Source organism: Macrotis lagotis, chromosome 1 (assembly GCF_037893015.1).
Source record: "Macrotis lagotis isolate mMagLag1 chromosome 1, bilby.v1.9.chrom.fasta, whole genome shotgun sequence".
In the NCBI taxonomy this organism is placed as follows: Eukaryota; Metazoa; Chordata; class Mammalia; order Peramelemorphia; family Peramelidae; genus Macrotis; species Macrotis lagotis.
In genome coordinates, this window is record NC_133658.1 from 450,632,597 (window position 1) to 450,650,925 (window position 18,329).

Genomic DNA, 18,329 nt, shown 5'->3' on the forward strand with positions numbered 1-18,329 from the left:
TCTGAGGCCAGATTTGAACTGTGGAAGAGATCTTCCATACTCTAAGCCCAGCACTCTGTACACTCTGACACCTAGCCTCCCCATTGAAAATGCATAATTGAGGCCAAAATCTCCAATACAGAGAGAAAAGGGATAGAGAGGAAAGGGATGATGATCAAAGAGAAAATTAATACCCTAAAATAATCCAATGGGGGGGGGGGCTAGGTGGCGTAGTGAATAAAGCACCAGCCTTGGAGTCAGGAGTACCTGGGTTCAAATCTGGTCTCAGACACTTAATAATTACCTAGCTGTGTGGCCTTGGGCAAGCCACTTAACCCCATTTGCCTTGCAAAAACCTAAAAAAAAATAATCCAATGGAATGACAGGTAAGACTGAGGAATAATTAGTATCACCATTTTTCCTGTTCAGAGAGGGGTAGTGGCATTGTAGATTAAAGTAAAAACAATTGCTTACATCTGTATTTAAAAGGTCTCAAATCTTTTCAATTCATATGCCAAGTTTTTAGATTTTCAGATTTACAAAGGTCTTCTTGGTGACAATTCTTATTCTATGTTTACATATTCCATCTAAAGTATCAGGGACTTTGGCTCATAGAGAGTTATTGATATTTTAAAATTATTGCCTTTTACAACTCCTTTGTCAAAATAGCTCTAACTTTTGTATTTTATGCTCTAAAGCTTTCATTCTTTCTCTTGAGACTTTATTTCTTTAGATGAATTATCTATCCTAGCTTTTAAGTTCTATATGCTGTTTTTGTACCCTCCTTTGTCTTAACATTCTCCATTTCCAATCTCAGTCATATAGTTAGCCAAATCAACTCTATACTTTATTGTTGAAACTTTACTTTTTCTTTATGTATCTATCTATCTATCTATCTATCTATCTATCTATCTATCTATCTATCTATCTATCTATATATGTGTGTGTGTGTGTGTGTGTGTGTGTGTGTGTGTATATATATATATATATATATATTGATTGTGTGTATGTGTGGAATACTGCATATATATAAGTGTGTGCTTTTTCTTTCTTTCTTAAGAATTTTCCATTGGATATTTCAATCTGTTTATTCTGGAGACATTTCAAATTCAACATGTTCAAAATAAATTTCATTGTCTTTTCCTCAACCTATCTCTTTCTAGAAGTTCTCTACTGCTGTTGAAGGTACTATTATTTTTCGAACTCATTAACTTAGCATTGTCTTTGACTTCCCACTCTCCTCAATTTAATGGAACTTTTTCCCTCTTAAAGAAAATGGAGGGGCAGCTAGGTGGCACAGTGAATAGAGTACCGGCCTTGGAGTCAGGAGTACCTGGGTTCAAATCTGATCTCAGACACTTAATAATTACCTAGCAGTGTGGCCTTGGGCAAGCCACTTAACCCCATTACCTTGAAAAAAAAATCTAAAAAAAAAAGAAAATGGAAACAGTTCCATGTAAGCATTATAGGTAGAAATATAAAAAACCTGTTTTCAGAAAGTAGGAGAAGAAATTCTTAAACAATCAGAAACATGAAGACATAATGTTATTCATAAGTGCTGAGTGCTACTATGTCTTGTGCAATAAGCACTCTATTCAAAGAATAAAGTGTGGGTAAAAGGCAAAGGAAAAAGGAGAGAGGGGAGAGAAAAGGAAGAGGAAAGAGACTGAGAAAATAGATTATCACTGATTGATTCAGGATTCTATGAAACCTATAATATCAATATTATTCACCTGATAAATAATTTATTTATATAATGAATATAACACAAATGACAAATATCTTGAATAGGCATTTATACTCCAGTTTTTTTGCTTCTGTTGATATTGATCACTAAAGGACTGTTGAACAAAGTTATCTTTATTATTGCATTTATCAAGGTTATCTTAGATCATCTTGCATGATATAGCTTCTTGTTTCTAGAAAACTTTTAAAGTTGTTCTTTGCTCTGAATCTAGTCCTATTCTTTATAATTAATGTACAATAAGCATTGTTGTTCAGTTGTTTCAGTTATGTCCAACTTTTCATAATTCCATTTGGGTTTTTTTGGCAAAAATATCGGAAACAGCAGAATTTTATATTCTCTATATCTTTTGTTGTTGCTCTGCTGTGAAAGTTGACCTCTTCTGGTTCAGTGCAAGAGTCTTCTATTTTGTCTCCTATATCTATCACAATAATTTTTCCAAAAATGAAGTTCTGATTATGTCATCTACTTCCACATTCAATAGTGTGGTTTCTCTCTATCACAGTTAATTTCAAATAGAAACTCATCTGTTTGACATTTAAAATTCTTTACAACTTGACATCTTCTTTTCTAATGTTACACATTTCACCTAAACCTGATATCTATTCACAGATCCTCATATAGGAAATTATATGTCCCATCACTACATTTTCCCCCTTGCTATCCTAATTCTTTTTTTTTTAATTTCATTTATTTAAGGCAATGGGTTTTAGTGACTTGACCAAGGTCACACTGCTAGGCAATTATTGAATGTCTGAATTCATTTGAACCCAGGTCCTCCAGACTCCAGGGCCAGTGCTCTATCCACTGTGCCACCTAGCTGCCCCTGCTATCCTTGTTCTTGATATGCTCTTCACCTCTTAAAATCTCCATTTTCTTTAAGCCTTTCTCTTCAACAACCTTTTACATACTTCATGATTGCTAATTTGTGTCCATAAAGTCTTCTCTTCATCACTGAACATCTAATTGAAGTTCAGATCATTTCCAGATACATGCAGGGATGTACTGGAGTCAGCTCAAACCAAATGGTTATCCAGCTTCTCTATAAACTCAGCTGTCTCCTATGGCTATCTATAACACTTTGGGGGGGAGGGGAGTTGTTAAATGAAAGCTGATTGTTAAGTTTTAAGTGTGAGAATTTACACCTTAGAAATTGAAAAACATCATAGCAAGGCTTGATTTATTGTTCTGTTGTTTTCTAGACTTAAAATGGAAATAATGGAAATAAGCAACAACGAAAAAGATGGTTCAAATGGCATCTTCTGTGTAGGAAATTTTCTGGCCTTTCTAGTTACTAGTTCTTTTTATTCCAAGGTTACCTTGCATTTTTTTTGGTCTTTTATATGTGTTTTATATGTGTTTTATATATATATTATATATATATATATATATGTACATATATGAGTTACAGTACCTTTTCATATATAAATAATGTACTGATTGGGAAAAAAAGGAAAACTGTGTAAAGAAAATGGATAGAAATCTTGTGAAATAACTGTCTTTCGTTTTTTTAGGGTCTTTTTGAAAGGCAAATGGAGTTAAGTGGCTTGTCCAAGGCCACACAGCTAGGTAATTATTAAGTGTCTGAGGCCAGATCTGAACTCAGGTACTCCTGACTCTAGGGCCGGTGCTCTATCCACTGTGCCACCTAGCCACCCCAGAAACTGTCTTTCAGATAAAATGTTTAGGAAAGGAATATACAGTTCAGAGTACAGATAGAGAACTGTTTTTCAGATCAATGAACTAAGAGGACCTACCTGATAGAAGAATCAATGATGGCTGTAGGATATTGTGTTCCAACTGCTTATTTGAATATGACTACTTTTAGAGTTCAAGGGTCACAACTAACAAATTGAGAAATCAAAAAACTTTGGGGGACCTACAGGCTAATTTTATAAGAAGTGCTGGGTTCATACCTAACAGATGGGTAACATAAAAGATGAGTCATTGTACACTGGGTAGCTCTGATATGAGGCCCTGATACAAAGAGACTGAGTTTTAAGAAGATGCTCTATAAAGAATTGGAAGCAGCAAAGTAAACTGATTGCAGGAATAATCATAAGAAGGTGGGATCACAAGATTTAGAAACTTATACTTGAGACACAAGACTCTTCAATTCTTTTGTTAGGGACTTGCTGAGGAAAAGAGCAGATTTGACTAGAGAAAAGCTGCAGCAAATAATGGAAGCTCATTGGAAGAAAATTCCATCTTGCTGCAACATGAACTAATGGGTTTTATTTTTCTCTAGTGTCAATTACAACCTAAGAGAGGAATGAGGGAATTGAGGGGATTCAAAAAGCAAGTGGTTAATTGTGGGAATTGGGTAAATCACAGTGATTTTATCTTTTGACAGTTCTGGAGCTAGTCCAGTTTCTATGCAATTATGGGTCTAGTCCAATTTCTGCCTTGTGAGAAAACTTTATTATATTGTTTGAACTTAGCCCTATATAGCTGGAAATCTAGATCATCTCTACCTGCTGTTTAGAGACCTTTAACTAAGGACCCAGGATATGCTGAACAGAAACCCAATTAGGCTCAAAGATTGATGCAAGGAGTTTTCTCATGATTGAACATCTAAACAATGTCTTATTTGACAATTGGTCCCATACTCATCAGTTGTTTTCTTATTCCTTTGATTGCTTACAAACACAAGAGGAAGAGGATTCTGTTTACAGACACTTCTTTTCCTTATTTCAAGGAGTTGTACCTCTTCACTCTCCCCTCCCAACTTAGAAATTCCTTAATCTTTCATCCTGATGATGATATTTGTCCATACTTGAAGAAGACCATGACATCAGGGAGGTGATGCCATGACAAGTACATGAATTGAATTTGAGTGGAGTGGGGAGTGCTGTACTAACTCACCAGCCTCACTTTCTCCTCCAGACCCCTCTGGATCTGGTGGCCGGATATGGATTTGGATGAATCGAGATGGCCCAGGGTGTGAGGCAATTAGAGAGAACTGACTTGCCCAAGGTCACATAGCTAATGGATATCAAGTGTCTGAGGCTGGATCAGAACTACTGTCATCCTGACTCCAAGACCAGTACTCTTTCCCTTGCACCATTTAGCTGGCTTCAATCTTTCATGCAATCAAAAATCAGATTAACTAATGTTATATTTTTCCTTTTACTTAATTGACTTTACTTGGTTAATTATTTTTAATGTATTAAAGTTTATCTCCTCCTGATTTAAGGAATATGCCCAAGCTTAGAAGACTTGATCTATTTGTTAGGCAATTGGCATAAATCTACATACTCAAAAGATGGAACCTTTGTTTCCCTCAGTTATTTTTATCTTTAATCTACCACAGGAGAGAATTTTCTGCTCTGCTTTCTTTGGGTTGAAGAGGAGACCAAGGGGTGTGTGGTAAGGAGACAAGCTTTATATTTATCAGTTTTGTTGTGAACTGTGCTTTTCTTTGAGAAGTCACTTAGATTTGATTGAAAAAGCAGAATCCCACCTGCAGATCTGAGAAGTTTAAGGGAACTGATTATCACTAAAAGATTACAACACATTTTCTAAGTATTCTGTTCATGTGTCTATGAGTGAAAATATTTTATCACTTTTATCAGTTCTAGAATTAGGAATAAATTACTGCATTGAAGGAAATATAAAAAGAAAAAGAGAGGTCATTTCACAGGGTGCAGATTGTTCCTGGAGATGACAAGGACATCAAGACCCAAAGTTCAAAGTTGTGAGTTATCTCCATCTCTCTATGAAATATTTATATGTGTATACCCACTATCATGTACAGAAACTCAATATTTTAGGCGGAGAATGCAACCCAGGTTTGTGCATTGATGGTGAGTATATTATTACTTACATTGAGTTAAAGTTATGATTGTTTCTACTTTTGTTTTCTGAGCAAAGTTTTTTTTCTCTTTTCTTATCAATGGTGATTATTTATTGATATTTAAAAGGTAATAATGTCATAATGACTGGTTTTATTTATCTAATGATAGCAGCAGAGGCTTTGGAAATAAAATGATGAATAGTATATCTGTCCTATAGCAGTGTTATCCTTAGGACTTTAAAGAATACCCACTACCATATCAAAAGTATCAAATATGCCATCATGAGTTTAGGTTGAGTGATAGAGACAATCCAGAGAGCAAGAATGAGGGATGGTTCTGGGATACATGCACATGCTAAGATCCTTATGAATACTTGGATTAGGAGATCATTTACCACTGTTTTTATTATTTGATGATATGGTATTGTTTAGTATTTAGGGGGGATAACTAAATAAAAATGTAATACAGGAATATAATGAGATATTATTGAACTGTAAGAAATGACAAATGGCAGAACTAAAGAATTTTTCAATTATATGAAAATGTGCAGAATGAAGTAGGCAGAAACAAGAAAATTGCATCTAGACTAAAATAATATAAATGGATCAAACAATTAACAAAATGATAATTGGGTGATTGTTATAGCAACTTCAATAACTTCTCCTGAATAGAGCTCCTCTCTCTCTCTCTCTCTCCATATATATATGTATATACATATATATATATATATATATATATATATATATACTGTTACTCTGTCTTAAGAAGCAGAAATATTAAATACATTCTTTTTTAGATCATAATACAATAAAAATTATATTTAATAATACACCTAATATTAAAGAATGAGTGGGCTAAAGAACAAATCATGCACACAATAATTTCATTAAAAAGAATGATATTAATGAGACAACATATCAAAACCTATGGGATGCTGCAAAAGTTATAATCAGAGAAAGACAGAACAAATGACCTGGATATGTACTTTTAAAAACTAGAAAAAGAACAAATTAAATTGAACAAATTAAAAATCCTCAATTAAATATAAAATTGGAAATTCTGAAAATTAAAGGTGAGAATAATAAAATTGAATTAATAAATAAAACTAAGAGTTGGCCTTATAAAAACAATAAAATCAAAGAAAATCAAATCACTAAGAAAGGGGTGAATATATCACTAATGAAGATGAAATCAAATAAATTTAAAAATTTAAGTGAAATGGAAGATTATATACAAAAATATTTAAATAAACCTATTTTAGAAAAACAATTGAACAGGTCATAAATGAACTTCATAAGGAAAAAAAGCAATCAAGACCAAATGGATTTACAAGTGAATTATACCAAGCATTTAAAGATCAACTAAATCAATATTAAATAAATTATCTGGGATAATTGGAAAAGAATTAGTCCTTCCAAACTCCTTTTATGAAACAAATATAGTACTAATACCTAGACCAAGAAGACCACAATTAGAGAAAAAAAAATTATAGTTCAATCTCATTAAATTAAATATCGGTGCAAAAATTCTAAATAAGAGACTAGGTTGGGGCAGCTAGGTGGCACAGTGGATAGAGCACAGGCCCTGGAGTCAGGAGTACCTGAGTTCAAATCTACCCTCAGACACTTAATAATTGCCTAGCTGTGTGGCCTTGGGCAAGCCATTTAACCCCATTTGCCTTACAAAAACTAAAAAAAAAAAACAAAAAAAAAAAAACAACTAAAAAAAGAGACTAGGTAAGTGACTACAATAATATATTACATAGATTATAAACAACAATATATTACAGAGGTTATGAAGAAAGATTGTTACGAAGTAGGATTTATTTCAGGAATCCAGGTAAAAAAAACAAATGCATGATTCTATCAATAGATGCAGAAAAAGCTTTTGATAAACTACAACACTCATCCTTAATAAAAACAGAGGTATACATACATACATACTTAAGGATCTTTCCTTAAAATGATAAGAAGCACTTAACACCATCAGCAAGGATTATTTGTAATGTGGACAAGCTTGAAGACTTCCCTATAAAATCATGAATATAACCAGGATGCCCATTGTCATTAATATTATTCAATATTGTGTTAGCAATCTTAGCAAAAGCAGTATGAGAAGAAAACATTTTGAGCATTATAAATACTCAAATTGACTACAAAGGACCTATGAATGAAGATACTATTCAAAGAAGGAACTGATAAGTACAATGTGATTTTATATACCCATTTGTGTCTAATGATAGCCTTCTCCATGCCAGGGTGGGAAAGGTGGGGAGGAGGAAAAATTATGAAGTGCACAACAGGGAACAAAAGAAAACTTAGAATGAGGTCCAGAAAAACTTTTGAAAACAATTTGTAGCATTTATTACAAAGTTTAAAAAATTAGTGTGAAATGGAAATTCAGCATTATATTAAATCTTTTTTATTTTGTTCTATGTACATGGAAATGTTAATTTTTATCTTCATGCATTAAAGTTCAAAATGAATAAAAAATTTAAAAAGAAGCAAAGCAATCTTAGGTGTTGCAGTTTGTCTTTCTATGAAGTATTCATGAAGGGACTAAGAGTTTGTCATTATAGAGAGATTGATGACTGGCATGACAGAAGAGATGACAAAGGAAAATGACTATGAGAATTATTTTCTGAAAGAATAGAATAGGGGTGGCTAGGTCGTGCAGTGGATAAAGCACCGACCTTGGAATCAGGAGTACCTGGGTTCAAATCCAGTCTCAGGCACTTAATAATTACCTAGCTGTGTGGCCTTGGGCAAGCCACTTAACCCCATTTGCCTTGCAAAACCCTAAAAAAATGGAATTTAATCCCTATCTTATGAAGAAGCAAAAATGATTCTTGGGGATCAATTTTAATTGGTACCTTTAACTGAATACTGAGATTGTGCTTCCATATTTAAGAAGTTCACAATTGTAGTGATAGTTAAAGTTGACTTTATGATCTTTTGTACAATTGATACATTTAAAAATTGTTAGATTATTTATATTTTTTCATTTTTCCTTGTTTATTAAGCTGTTAATAAATAATTGTAGTCAGTAACTGATGCTGCCTAGGAGACTGGGTGATGTGAGGTAGAGAGATGAACAAATGATTATGAGAAATGAGTTTTGTGTAGTCTATTAAATAAATGATAATTCATAACATGAGGTATATGCTCAATTAATGAGGATATTGCAATTTGAGCAGTTAATTTGGAATTATTCAGATATATACTTTCATTAGATTAGAACCGAGGACAAGAAAGAATAAAGATATTTTGCAAGTAGAAGGGGAGAGTAATTCAGTCTCAGATCCATATACTATTGAATTATGCAAGTATTCCATTTCTCCATACTCACTACTCCTTAAATGGTCTAGTATAAATCTTAAATCAGCTGATTGAATTAGGGATAACAATTGCTTCACAAAATATTAGAATCTTAATGTTAAGAGGGATCTTAGATGTCAAGTAGTCCAACCCATACTTGACAAAGAATCTCTGCAGAAAAAGAAAATATTCATTGTCAGAACTTTGGGCACATTTCCAAGGACACAGTTTTTAATATATTACTTAAGAGAGAATAAAAACAGACAAATGCTAAATAAAACATTCAATGTTTTCCCATTAAAGTTTTTTATTGGAACAGTGAAGTGTGGTAATTTTTTAGTACAGCAGCTATATGCAGCTACAAACACAATACAACATAAACAATGTGTTAGGAGTACTAGAAATCTAATTAGCAGAAACAATTTCATAAAGAACAGTCACTATGAGTCTATAGTGGTCCAGCCATTGAGATTCATTGGAAATTAAAACAAATATCAAACTAATGTTGTCCTGCAACAGAGTTTTTCTATAGAGAAGAAAAACTGAAATGGATGTAAACAAATTAGCACCCATTCAATACATTTAAACTTGAAGGATATAATAGGTAAAAAGTGAAGGTTAAAAGTGATTATTTACAGTCTTTTTCTGTAACACTAATGTGTTATCTAACTTCATTTTGTCATTTTCCCCATTTGAATTCATTATTAACTAATAAATCATTGTACAACTAAATATGACTTTGTTATTTCTTAAAGTTTGTCTAACATATTTTATGAAATGAAGAAAAACAAAGTGTCATTGAAAATATCATGCAATTAATTTTATACAGAAAATACTAAGAGTTAACACTGAGTTTAATTTTTTTCCTCTTTAGTCAGTTATCCCAGAAAGTTAAGTTGTGATAGCAAGGTAAACTAAAATTTTTATTTATAGTAGATATGGGGGAATGAGCACAAATATAATGTCAAAAATGCAAATTCCTGAAAACATGAATACCATGAATTACAGTTTGAGATACAATTTATAGGGTATATGAATTTGCTATGAATAGACTGTGGATGATGTTAAATGATCCTTAGCTGGCAAATTCTCTCCTATAGAAAGAGCAAGGAATGCCTTTACAGAACTATTATCTTAAGGCTGGATTTTCTTTGTACTTTTGAAAAATTGGACTAGCAATATCACTTGGAAAAGAGAAGGACTCCATGATATATGGTAGCACAGATCCAGTAGGGCATAGTATCAGAAGAACTGAAAACACACATATGCCCTACCATGGTAGCTATTATTGTCATTCTACTGTAGCAATTATAATGAAAAGTTGTTCTTAACTTTAATCTTGGTCACATTCTGCTGATACCATCTACCATCTCACAAGAAATTAGACTGAATTATAAAGTTTGTAAAATTTTATTTTCATATGGATGTTATTGTTATGCTAATTTATAGTAAAATCACTTAATGTTTACCAGAGCGATAACTAGCAATCTTGGTGCCCAGAGCAAGCAATACTAAATGTGCTTTTAAATTAAATTTAAAGATAGGAGACTCTAATAATAAGCATATTAGGGACTCTTTGATGGATTGCTATATGAGAAGGAAAAAATCTGAAAAACTGGTACCCCATGGTGGAGATGTAAATAGAAGTCAAATACCAATGTCCAAGACTTTAGGATAGAGCTTTGCAGAAAGAGGTCCAAGATACTGCTGGAGTATTGCCCTATGGAGGAGCCACAGAATGCATTGACAGAGATACCAGGATACCATGAGGATAATATTGGGGAAGCTATTGGATAACAATATAACCTGACCAGGAAGAACTGACCTGATTTATGCCTGTCAGTAGGACAAAGCAAGCTATCTGGTAGGTTATTAGTTTAACTAATTACTGTTTCCATTTGCAGAAGGAACAATGGTATTATAGAAAAATTGAAATCTAAGAAATTTTAAAATGGTAAACTTTTAAACTTATTTATAATATTTGGCCCTTATGAATATGAAAACCCTGGGAAAATATTCAGATCATCCTTTCTTGGTAACTTTAGTTACCTTGCCCAAGTTATGGTTCTGATCCTTGATGCAATCCACATGTTCTTACATAGAGAGCAATAGGGGAAAAAAACCAAACACATCTTCAAAATTTCTTTCAAAGCCATTCTTTCTTATAATATAGAATTATTTGAGGGAAAACTTGGAAAAGTAAGCATGATTAAACATTTTCTCTTATCATTGTAGCGCTATCATAAAGAAAAAATAGCTCACCCAAATTAAAGCCCAAATAATATAATAAAAACCCTAAAATCAGACATAGAATAACACTGCAGTATATCTAGCTATATTATGATCAAAACAGCTAAACACCAAAGCCAATGCAGACATTTTTAACATTGGAGATACTGAGAGGATATATGGCAGAGTTATACAAAGAAGGTAGAAGACCAGCTTTATTCTTCCAACTTCTCTCTGATATTAACAGTCTGTTAAATGTCCAATTTTTCCTCCTTACTGTCATCAGGTTTGATCTTGAATCATTTTAGCAATTTTCAACTGGGGTTGGATATAGGCAGCTGGCTTCTGAGCAGAGCTCTTGTTATGCTATTGATGCCCTGCTGGAGCAGAAGTCAGGTACTGGCAATCCAGTGTGAAGTGTTACCTGCAACAAGAATATGGTCAGTAAATTGCAACCTTCTCCCCCATAGTTTTGTCTACCCTCTGACATAGTAAGAAACCCTCTTAGTTTCTTCTATGTCCATTTTCTTTTCTTTTTAAATTTTTTATTTATTTAAGGCAATGGGGTTAAGTGACTTGCCCAAGGTCACCCAGCTAGGCAATTATTAAGTGTCTGAGACCAGATCTAAACTCAGGTTCTCCTGACTCCAGGGCTGGTTCCCTATCCATTGCACAATCTAGCTGCTCCTTGATGTCCATTTTCAAGGAGAATTCTAAACCTTTCCAATCTGTTTCTCAGTCTCCTTCCTATTCTAAATGTTCTGATAGAAATCTAGTTGAAGTGAGATTTAATCTGCATGTTGAATGAAAATACCAATTATGAGTTAGAAGAATATAGCTTAAAGTCATACCTGAACCCTACAAATTTCATGTCTGGAAACTGAAAGGATAGGCTGGTAAAACTTTATGCTTCAGGGGCAGCTAGGTGGCACAGTGGATAGAGCACCGGCCCTGGAGTCAGGAGGACCTGAGCTCAAATCTGACCTCAGACACTTAATAATTACCTAGCCGTGTAGCCTTGGGCAAATCACTTAACACCAATGCTTTGCAAAAAACAAAAACAAAAACTTTACACTTCAGAACATCTACTAATTTTAAATATTCCTAGAGAGGCTCCTTAAGTTAGGTCAAAACTTTCCATCTATATTTAGGTGCATTATTACAGATTGTCAACCTTCACATAAACTTATTTAATTCTTACTAAGTTTGATTATATTAGTCTTTAAGTTCTTTTTTAGGGCAGGTAGGTAGTACAAAGGTTAGAGTACCAGACCTGGAGCAAAGAAGACTCCTCTTTCTGAGTTCAAATTTGGCTTCCAGCACTCACTGGTTATGGAAAACCCCAAATAGGGTCAGTTATGACTTAAAAATGACTAAACAACCAGTTCCTTTTTTTAGCTCTAAAATTCTATGATTTAATGGAAATCTAGATTGAGTTCAGGATTACTTCACATATTGTTCTCATATTTTTCTCATCTTTGAGAGGGCTGATCTTACTTCATTATCTTTAGATTATAAGAAAAATTCTCTTCTTGAAAAAGAATTATGAAAATCAGGAGAGAACCATAGAACCACAGAACTTCAGATTTGGAAGGGCTGTCAACAATAATCTCATGTAACTTAGATATTAACAACAATTTTTTATACAACATACTTGACAAGTGGTTAGCTGATCTTTGCTTAAAGATTTTCGAAAAGAACTGCTTTTCAGGGCAGTTCATTTTTGAATAGCCCTATTGTTAGAAAGTTTTTTTTATTATATCAAGTCTAAATTTATTTGTGACATTCTCTGGCTCCTGATAATGCTCTCTAGGACCAATATTTAGTTCAACATTTTTTCCTCTATGAACAATTAGATGGTAAATGAAAACTGTGGCAACAGATCTTAGATATGCAAAATAGACTTGCCAAGACAGTTTTTCCTCATCAGGGTGTCAGGGTACAGCTGGAGGTTCAGGATTATTGAATCAGGGCATTCTCCTTACCCCACTGCAAATAGTTAATGTATTTAGAAAAACCAGAGAAAATAGAACTGAAATAATCGCTTCAATGTGATGAGATCATAAGCATAGGGATAATTCTATATATCTATGTGGGTTTGTAGTTATAATAAGCTTATGCTGCTCCAGAACCTACTCACAGTACACAACAAAATAGTTATTTAAACCGTAACTTTGGCAGAATTTATTATTGCAGTGTCTGTGATCATTCCCTTTTCTCCTGTACCATGCTCAAGGACAGACAATAAGACAAATTTCACATTAAAAATGAATCTATAGATCAATTGAATGGCTTTCATATAATTGTTTTCATTCCTCCTAAAATATATTCCAGTCCTTAAAACTTAGATTTAGCATCCTTCATTGACCTGATGGTAGGCATGTGTCACAATTATTGCCTTCTCTCTTTCCTATTTGAATATTTGCGATAGGGAGGGATCATATCTCTACAGTGCAATATCAGACTCTGTAGTCAGAACCAAGTCCATATTCATTTCCCCACTTCACACCTCATCAATTGTCCCCTCTTTTAAATCTTCTTCCACTTTTGCAATAGCAACCATATCCTTTTTCTCACCTGTGATGATCTTATTTTAATGCTTTGAATTTTACTCTAAGGTCATGAATCTTTGAAGTTGCCACAATGAAAATTTTTTTCCATCTCAAGGTACAAAACCCCCAAAATTTTACCTGTACATTCCTGTTCAGACTGACAGCAGGAAAGAATAGACCTTCCATATTCTCAAAGGCAATAGGACCTTGTTGATCTTCATTGATTGAAAATGTTAAGGTTTTTCTATTTAAATCAAGAAGGACTCCAATTGTGGCACCCTTTGTGATTCCCCCCTCAGTTCTGTGGAAAAAGAAAACAATTGGGATGGCAGGTCAAATTAAATTTTACATTGCTTATAAATTTGAAAGACCAGACCATTTCCAAACATAATGAACAATGGATTATCTCCTTTGCTGCTTCTTAATGTTAAGTGAAACAAATACCAATGACTAAAAAAAATCTTCTAACTCTACCAAAGATTAAATTATCTTATTATATGCCATGATAGGTTTTAATGACAATTTCCCTGTTTTGGTACCTTGCAATCTTAGAAATTTTGAACCCAAAGTAATAACACTATAGTTCAACATTTTACAGATAAATAAACTAAACTTCTAAAGTCACACATCTGGTTAGAGGCAAAATCTGAATCAGAACCCATATCTTTTGATTTTAAGTCTAGAGGTTTTTTAATAATACAATGTTTACCTGATTTAATAGATAAACACACACACAAATAAAAAAAACAAAATAGCCATTTATCTCAAATCTGAAAAATATGAGCAAGGAATTATGTCTTGAATCTCTTGGTGCATATTACACTGAAAGATTCTTCTTGACCAAAATGACATCACTATATTAGACTCAAATTACAGTGTATCTGATTGTGGCTGATCAGACTGATAAGAGGTCAGAATACTCTACCACAAGTGGAGCACAAATTGTCTAGGTGAACATTGTTTACTCTAAACTTCTATATCTCATTTTCCTTTGAGCTACTTTAATTATGCCTTTCTCATAGAGCTCAGCACATTCTCTGATGAGAATACCATATGCTGGGTGGTCCTGGGTCATGTCTCCTATGCTTTACAATCAATGCTAAAAACTTCTTAAGAGAGAACTTTAGGGTATCAGTTTTAGAGTGTTTGTTTTTTGTCCTTCATTTTCGAAGATGCCATGACAAGCGCATGAATTAAGGTAAGAAGGTGTTGTGCTAAGTCACCAACCTCATTTTCTCTTCCAGAACCATCTAGCTCCAGTGGCCAGATATGAATCAGGATAATTGGAAATGGCCCTGGATGTGAAGCAACTACGGTTACATGATTTGTCCAAGGTTACATAGTTAATAAGAGTCAAATGCCTGAGACCTGATTCAAACTCCTGTCCTTCTGACTCCAAGGCCAGTGCTCTATCCACTATGCCAACTAGCTGCTTAGAGATTCTATACATAATTAAATCAGATGTAACTTTAGTAGATACTTAGATATAGGAGCAGAGAGTGGGAATGTACCTAGAAGGATTGAACATAAAGAGATTAGGTAGTGATTTTATCTTATTCCATATTTTAGTTAGAGGGCTACTAAAGCCCTTAGTAGCATGGTCAGGGTGCTAAAGGGAGAGTGGGAGAGAATGTACCTGAGTGGGGAGGGCTTTGAGGCTATGGTTTGGAGTACTTTAGAGATGGTACTTAGGTGGTGCAATACATAGAGTACTGGTCTTGGAGTCAGGAGGATGGAACTTTGAATCTGATCTCAGACTCTTGTCACTAACTAACTGTGTGACCTAGGCCAAGTCACTTAACCCTGATTGTCTCACATCCAGGGCCATCTCCAGGATCTGGAGTAGAAAAGGAGGTTGGTGACTCAGCATAGCACCCCTTCATTCAAATCCATGGCATCATCTCCCTGATGTCATGGTCTTCTTCCCCCTCTAACACATTGGCAATTCTTAAATAAAAAAATTTAAAAATACATCAAATAAAAAGCTTTCAAAAATGACATTAATAGTTCATCATTGTCTATTTTAGATCTAGGAACAGACTGAACACCAAAGTTTCCAGTTGCTTCCTGTGTCTCCTAAGAAATAGTGGAATATTCCCAGTCCTTAGACATCAATACACTAAGGTATTAAAGAAAGTTCACAGTTCCAGCTATATATAAAAATAGGTTCATCAAGATAAGCACAACTAACTGAAATAGAATCAATATATTATTAAATGAAATCTCAGTATCTAGTTTCCTATTAAATTCGTTACTTATCTTGCATTATAGCCAATAGTCTAATAGCAAACATGAAATAGTGCAATAATTTTATAACCATTCAGTTGCTACCTTCTTCTTTAATTCCCTGCCCCCACCTCACCAAACTACAAATTATCTCTCCTTTTCTGAATCTCTTTGGCTACTGTTTATTTTTCATTCTTTTCCAACTTAAGAGTTATTTGTGTGCATTCTTCTTTGGTTATAAAAATATTTAAGTGCCTGAAGGGCAGAGAGCATGATTTATTTTGCTTCATATCTCTAGGATTTAGCTTATTGCCTTGTATAGAAAAAGCATTAAATAAATGTGTGTTAAATTAAATGAACAAAGAAGGGGACTTTTGTCCCAAAGAAATAAACTCTTTGCATATCCATAACACCTGTTCTGGCTTGGTTTTGCAAGAATAGGGGGAAATAGTTATGAAGAGTTATGACTGGGATGCTTATTCTCTTACTAGAAGCTTAACATGAAGGTTTGACTTTTGACAAATTGACAGCTGAAGGCATACCTATTGGTGTGTGAGTTGTTGTGCATGAACCAACTTCGATTATTGTCCACATACATTGCCCAAGCCTTGTCATCCTTTCCTAACATCATATCCTTTATCACATCAATGCAAGCCACACCAAATGCAGGATCTGGATGGTTGTCATAACGATCAATTGTCAGCTCCCAATAATGGACTCCCTTAGAGAAGCCAGTCTTTCCTAGCACTACCCGATCATCATAACTACTGCAGGTCACAGTCAGGTTGTCATTGGAGAACATAATGTCAGAGTGTGCAGAGCCAGGATCAAATGCAAACCAGGCAACTGGGGAAAAAACACAAAAATAATCTTATCAAGACTGAATCAGTGACTATAGCTTATTAAAAATTCATAGGCAGGAGGAGGACCTTTATGTCCAGGTACCTAGTAGTTGTGTAGGAAGAAAATTCCTAGGGAAAGAAGGGATAAAACATTGAATATAAAATGGTCACTTTATCTATATAGAACAAGTCTCAAAGATAACTGTTTTATCAGGATATGTGTTTTAGAAAGAGTATCTTACTCAGACTACTCCCAACTTAGTGATTCAGATGTGGAGTGCCATCAATTATGGAAGGAATGCCTTCTTTTATCTGGCAACTGTCAAAACAATAACACCAGAAAGAAAAAAAGGAGTTGAACTAAGATGAAGACATGAAAGGGAAAAAATATGGAATCCTACAGGAAGGAAAAATAGGATAAAATGGTCAATATACCTCTCAGGATAATTGATAAAGTCTAGTTTCCTACTGAAAACCAAAAAAATGCTCAAAACTTCAATTTTTGCAAATTACTATGAATTGACCACAAAGCAGAAAGTAATATGAATTTCTTAACACAATTTGACAATTTATTCTCTAAGTCTCAGAGATAATATACTTTATAGAAGCATTGGCCTCTTAAATATTAACGGTAGATAATATATTAATGCAATTGGTTATGCTCCAAGTTTTAATTCCTAAATACTTTCTTTAAAAATAACACATTTTACAAAGATTTATTCACTAGTTTATTGAACCTCTTTAAAATAAACTCATATGCACTCAGGTTTCTGCATTTTTAAACAGCTATTACATACCTGCCATCATTTTTTTTATGTCAACTGTAGTCATCCCAAATGAATGGCATAGAGAAAAGAAAAACAAAGTAAAATAGTCATGTAAAAGAAAACTCATATATTTTTTGGACATTTGCAATAATATTGAGTGGTGCTTTGTTACCTTTAAGTATAACACAAATTTCACTTACTATTATTATTTCCTACTTCACTTTGGAGATGAGAAAGAACATTATTGAAAAATAGTCTTTAGCACAAAATCATAGAAAGCTTAACTTTTAGTGGTAGTTTGCATGATTCACAAATTTTGACAAAAATAACATTCTGAGCTAAAATATAAGAAAATTAGAAGGAATTAGAAACATTAAAAAATAGAGCTAGATTATATTTTTCGTAAAGGGAATTGGAATATATGGTATAATGGAATCTTAAAAATGTTTAGTTAGGTCTCTTGAATTTCAAGTAGGTTATCCATTTACTCTGTGAAGGTAACTGACAGACATATCAACAACATAAACAAAATAAAAATAAGTTATGATAACTATACTTGCCCAGTTGAGAGAAAGGTGCAGATTGTGTCTCAAAATTGCATCCTACAAAGAGATACTGTATTACATATATATCAATGATAAGAAAAAGTAACCACTATCTGGATACAATAAGTGACATTCTGAATTAAGTTAATAAGTATTTGATTCATCCAAAACCAGAAAGCTTCCTTTTCCCTACTTAACATGCCAATTTACTACTTAACTTTGCTGTGTGAAATCTCTGTGTACTTTTGCACCGAAAAGTACACCTTTTTTATCATTCAATAATCCTTTCAGTCTTTTTGAAATTATGTAGTTCAAAACCTCCTCATTCTAT

General features: G+C 33.6%; 1 protein-coding gene across 4 annotated transcripts in view; it reads right to left on the bottom strand.

The window, feature by feature from the left end:
• Nucleotides 1-9,136: 9,136 nt before the first annotated feature.
• Nucleotides 9,137-18,329, bottom strand: part of TRIM9 (tripartite motif containing 9) — a 159,110-nt gene continuing 149,917 nt past the window's right edge. For 2 of the 4 annotated variants that reach the window (XM_074213468.1, XM_074213467.1), the window contains 3 exons: nt 16,387-16,690; nt 13,757-13,919; nt 9,137-11,490 (listed from right to left, as the gene is read on the bottom strand). In XM_074213468.1, the coding sequence (XP_074069569.1) occupies nt 11,428-11,490; nt 13,757-13,919; nt 16,387-16,690 (530 nt within the window). In that variant the 3' untranslated portion in view covers nt 9,137-11,427. Of the gene's footprint in view, nt 11,491-13,756; nt 13,920-16,386; nt 16,691-17,453; nt 18,056-18,329 lie in introns of those variants that run through there. The other 2 variants (XM_074213470.1, XM_074213469.1) reach the window with 2 other exon arrangements.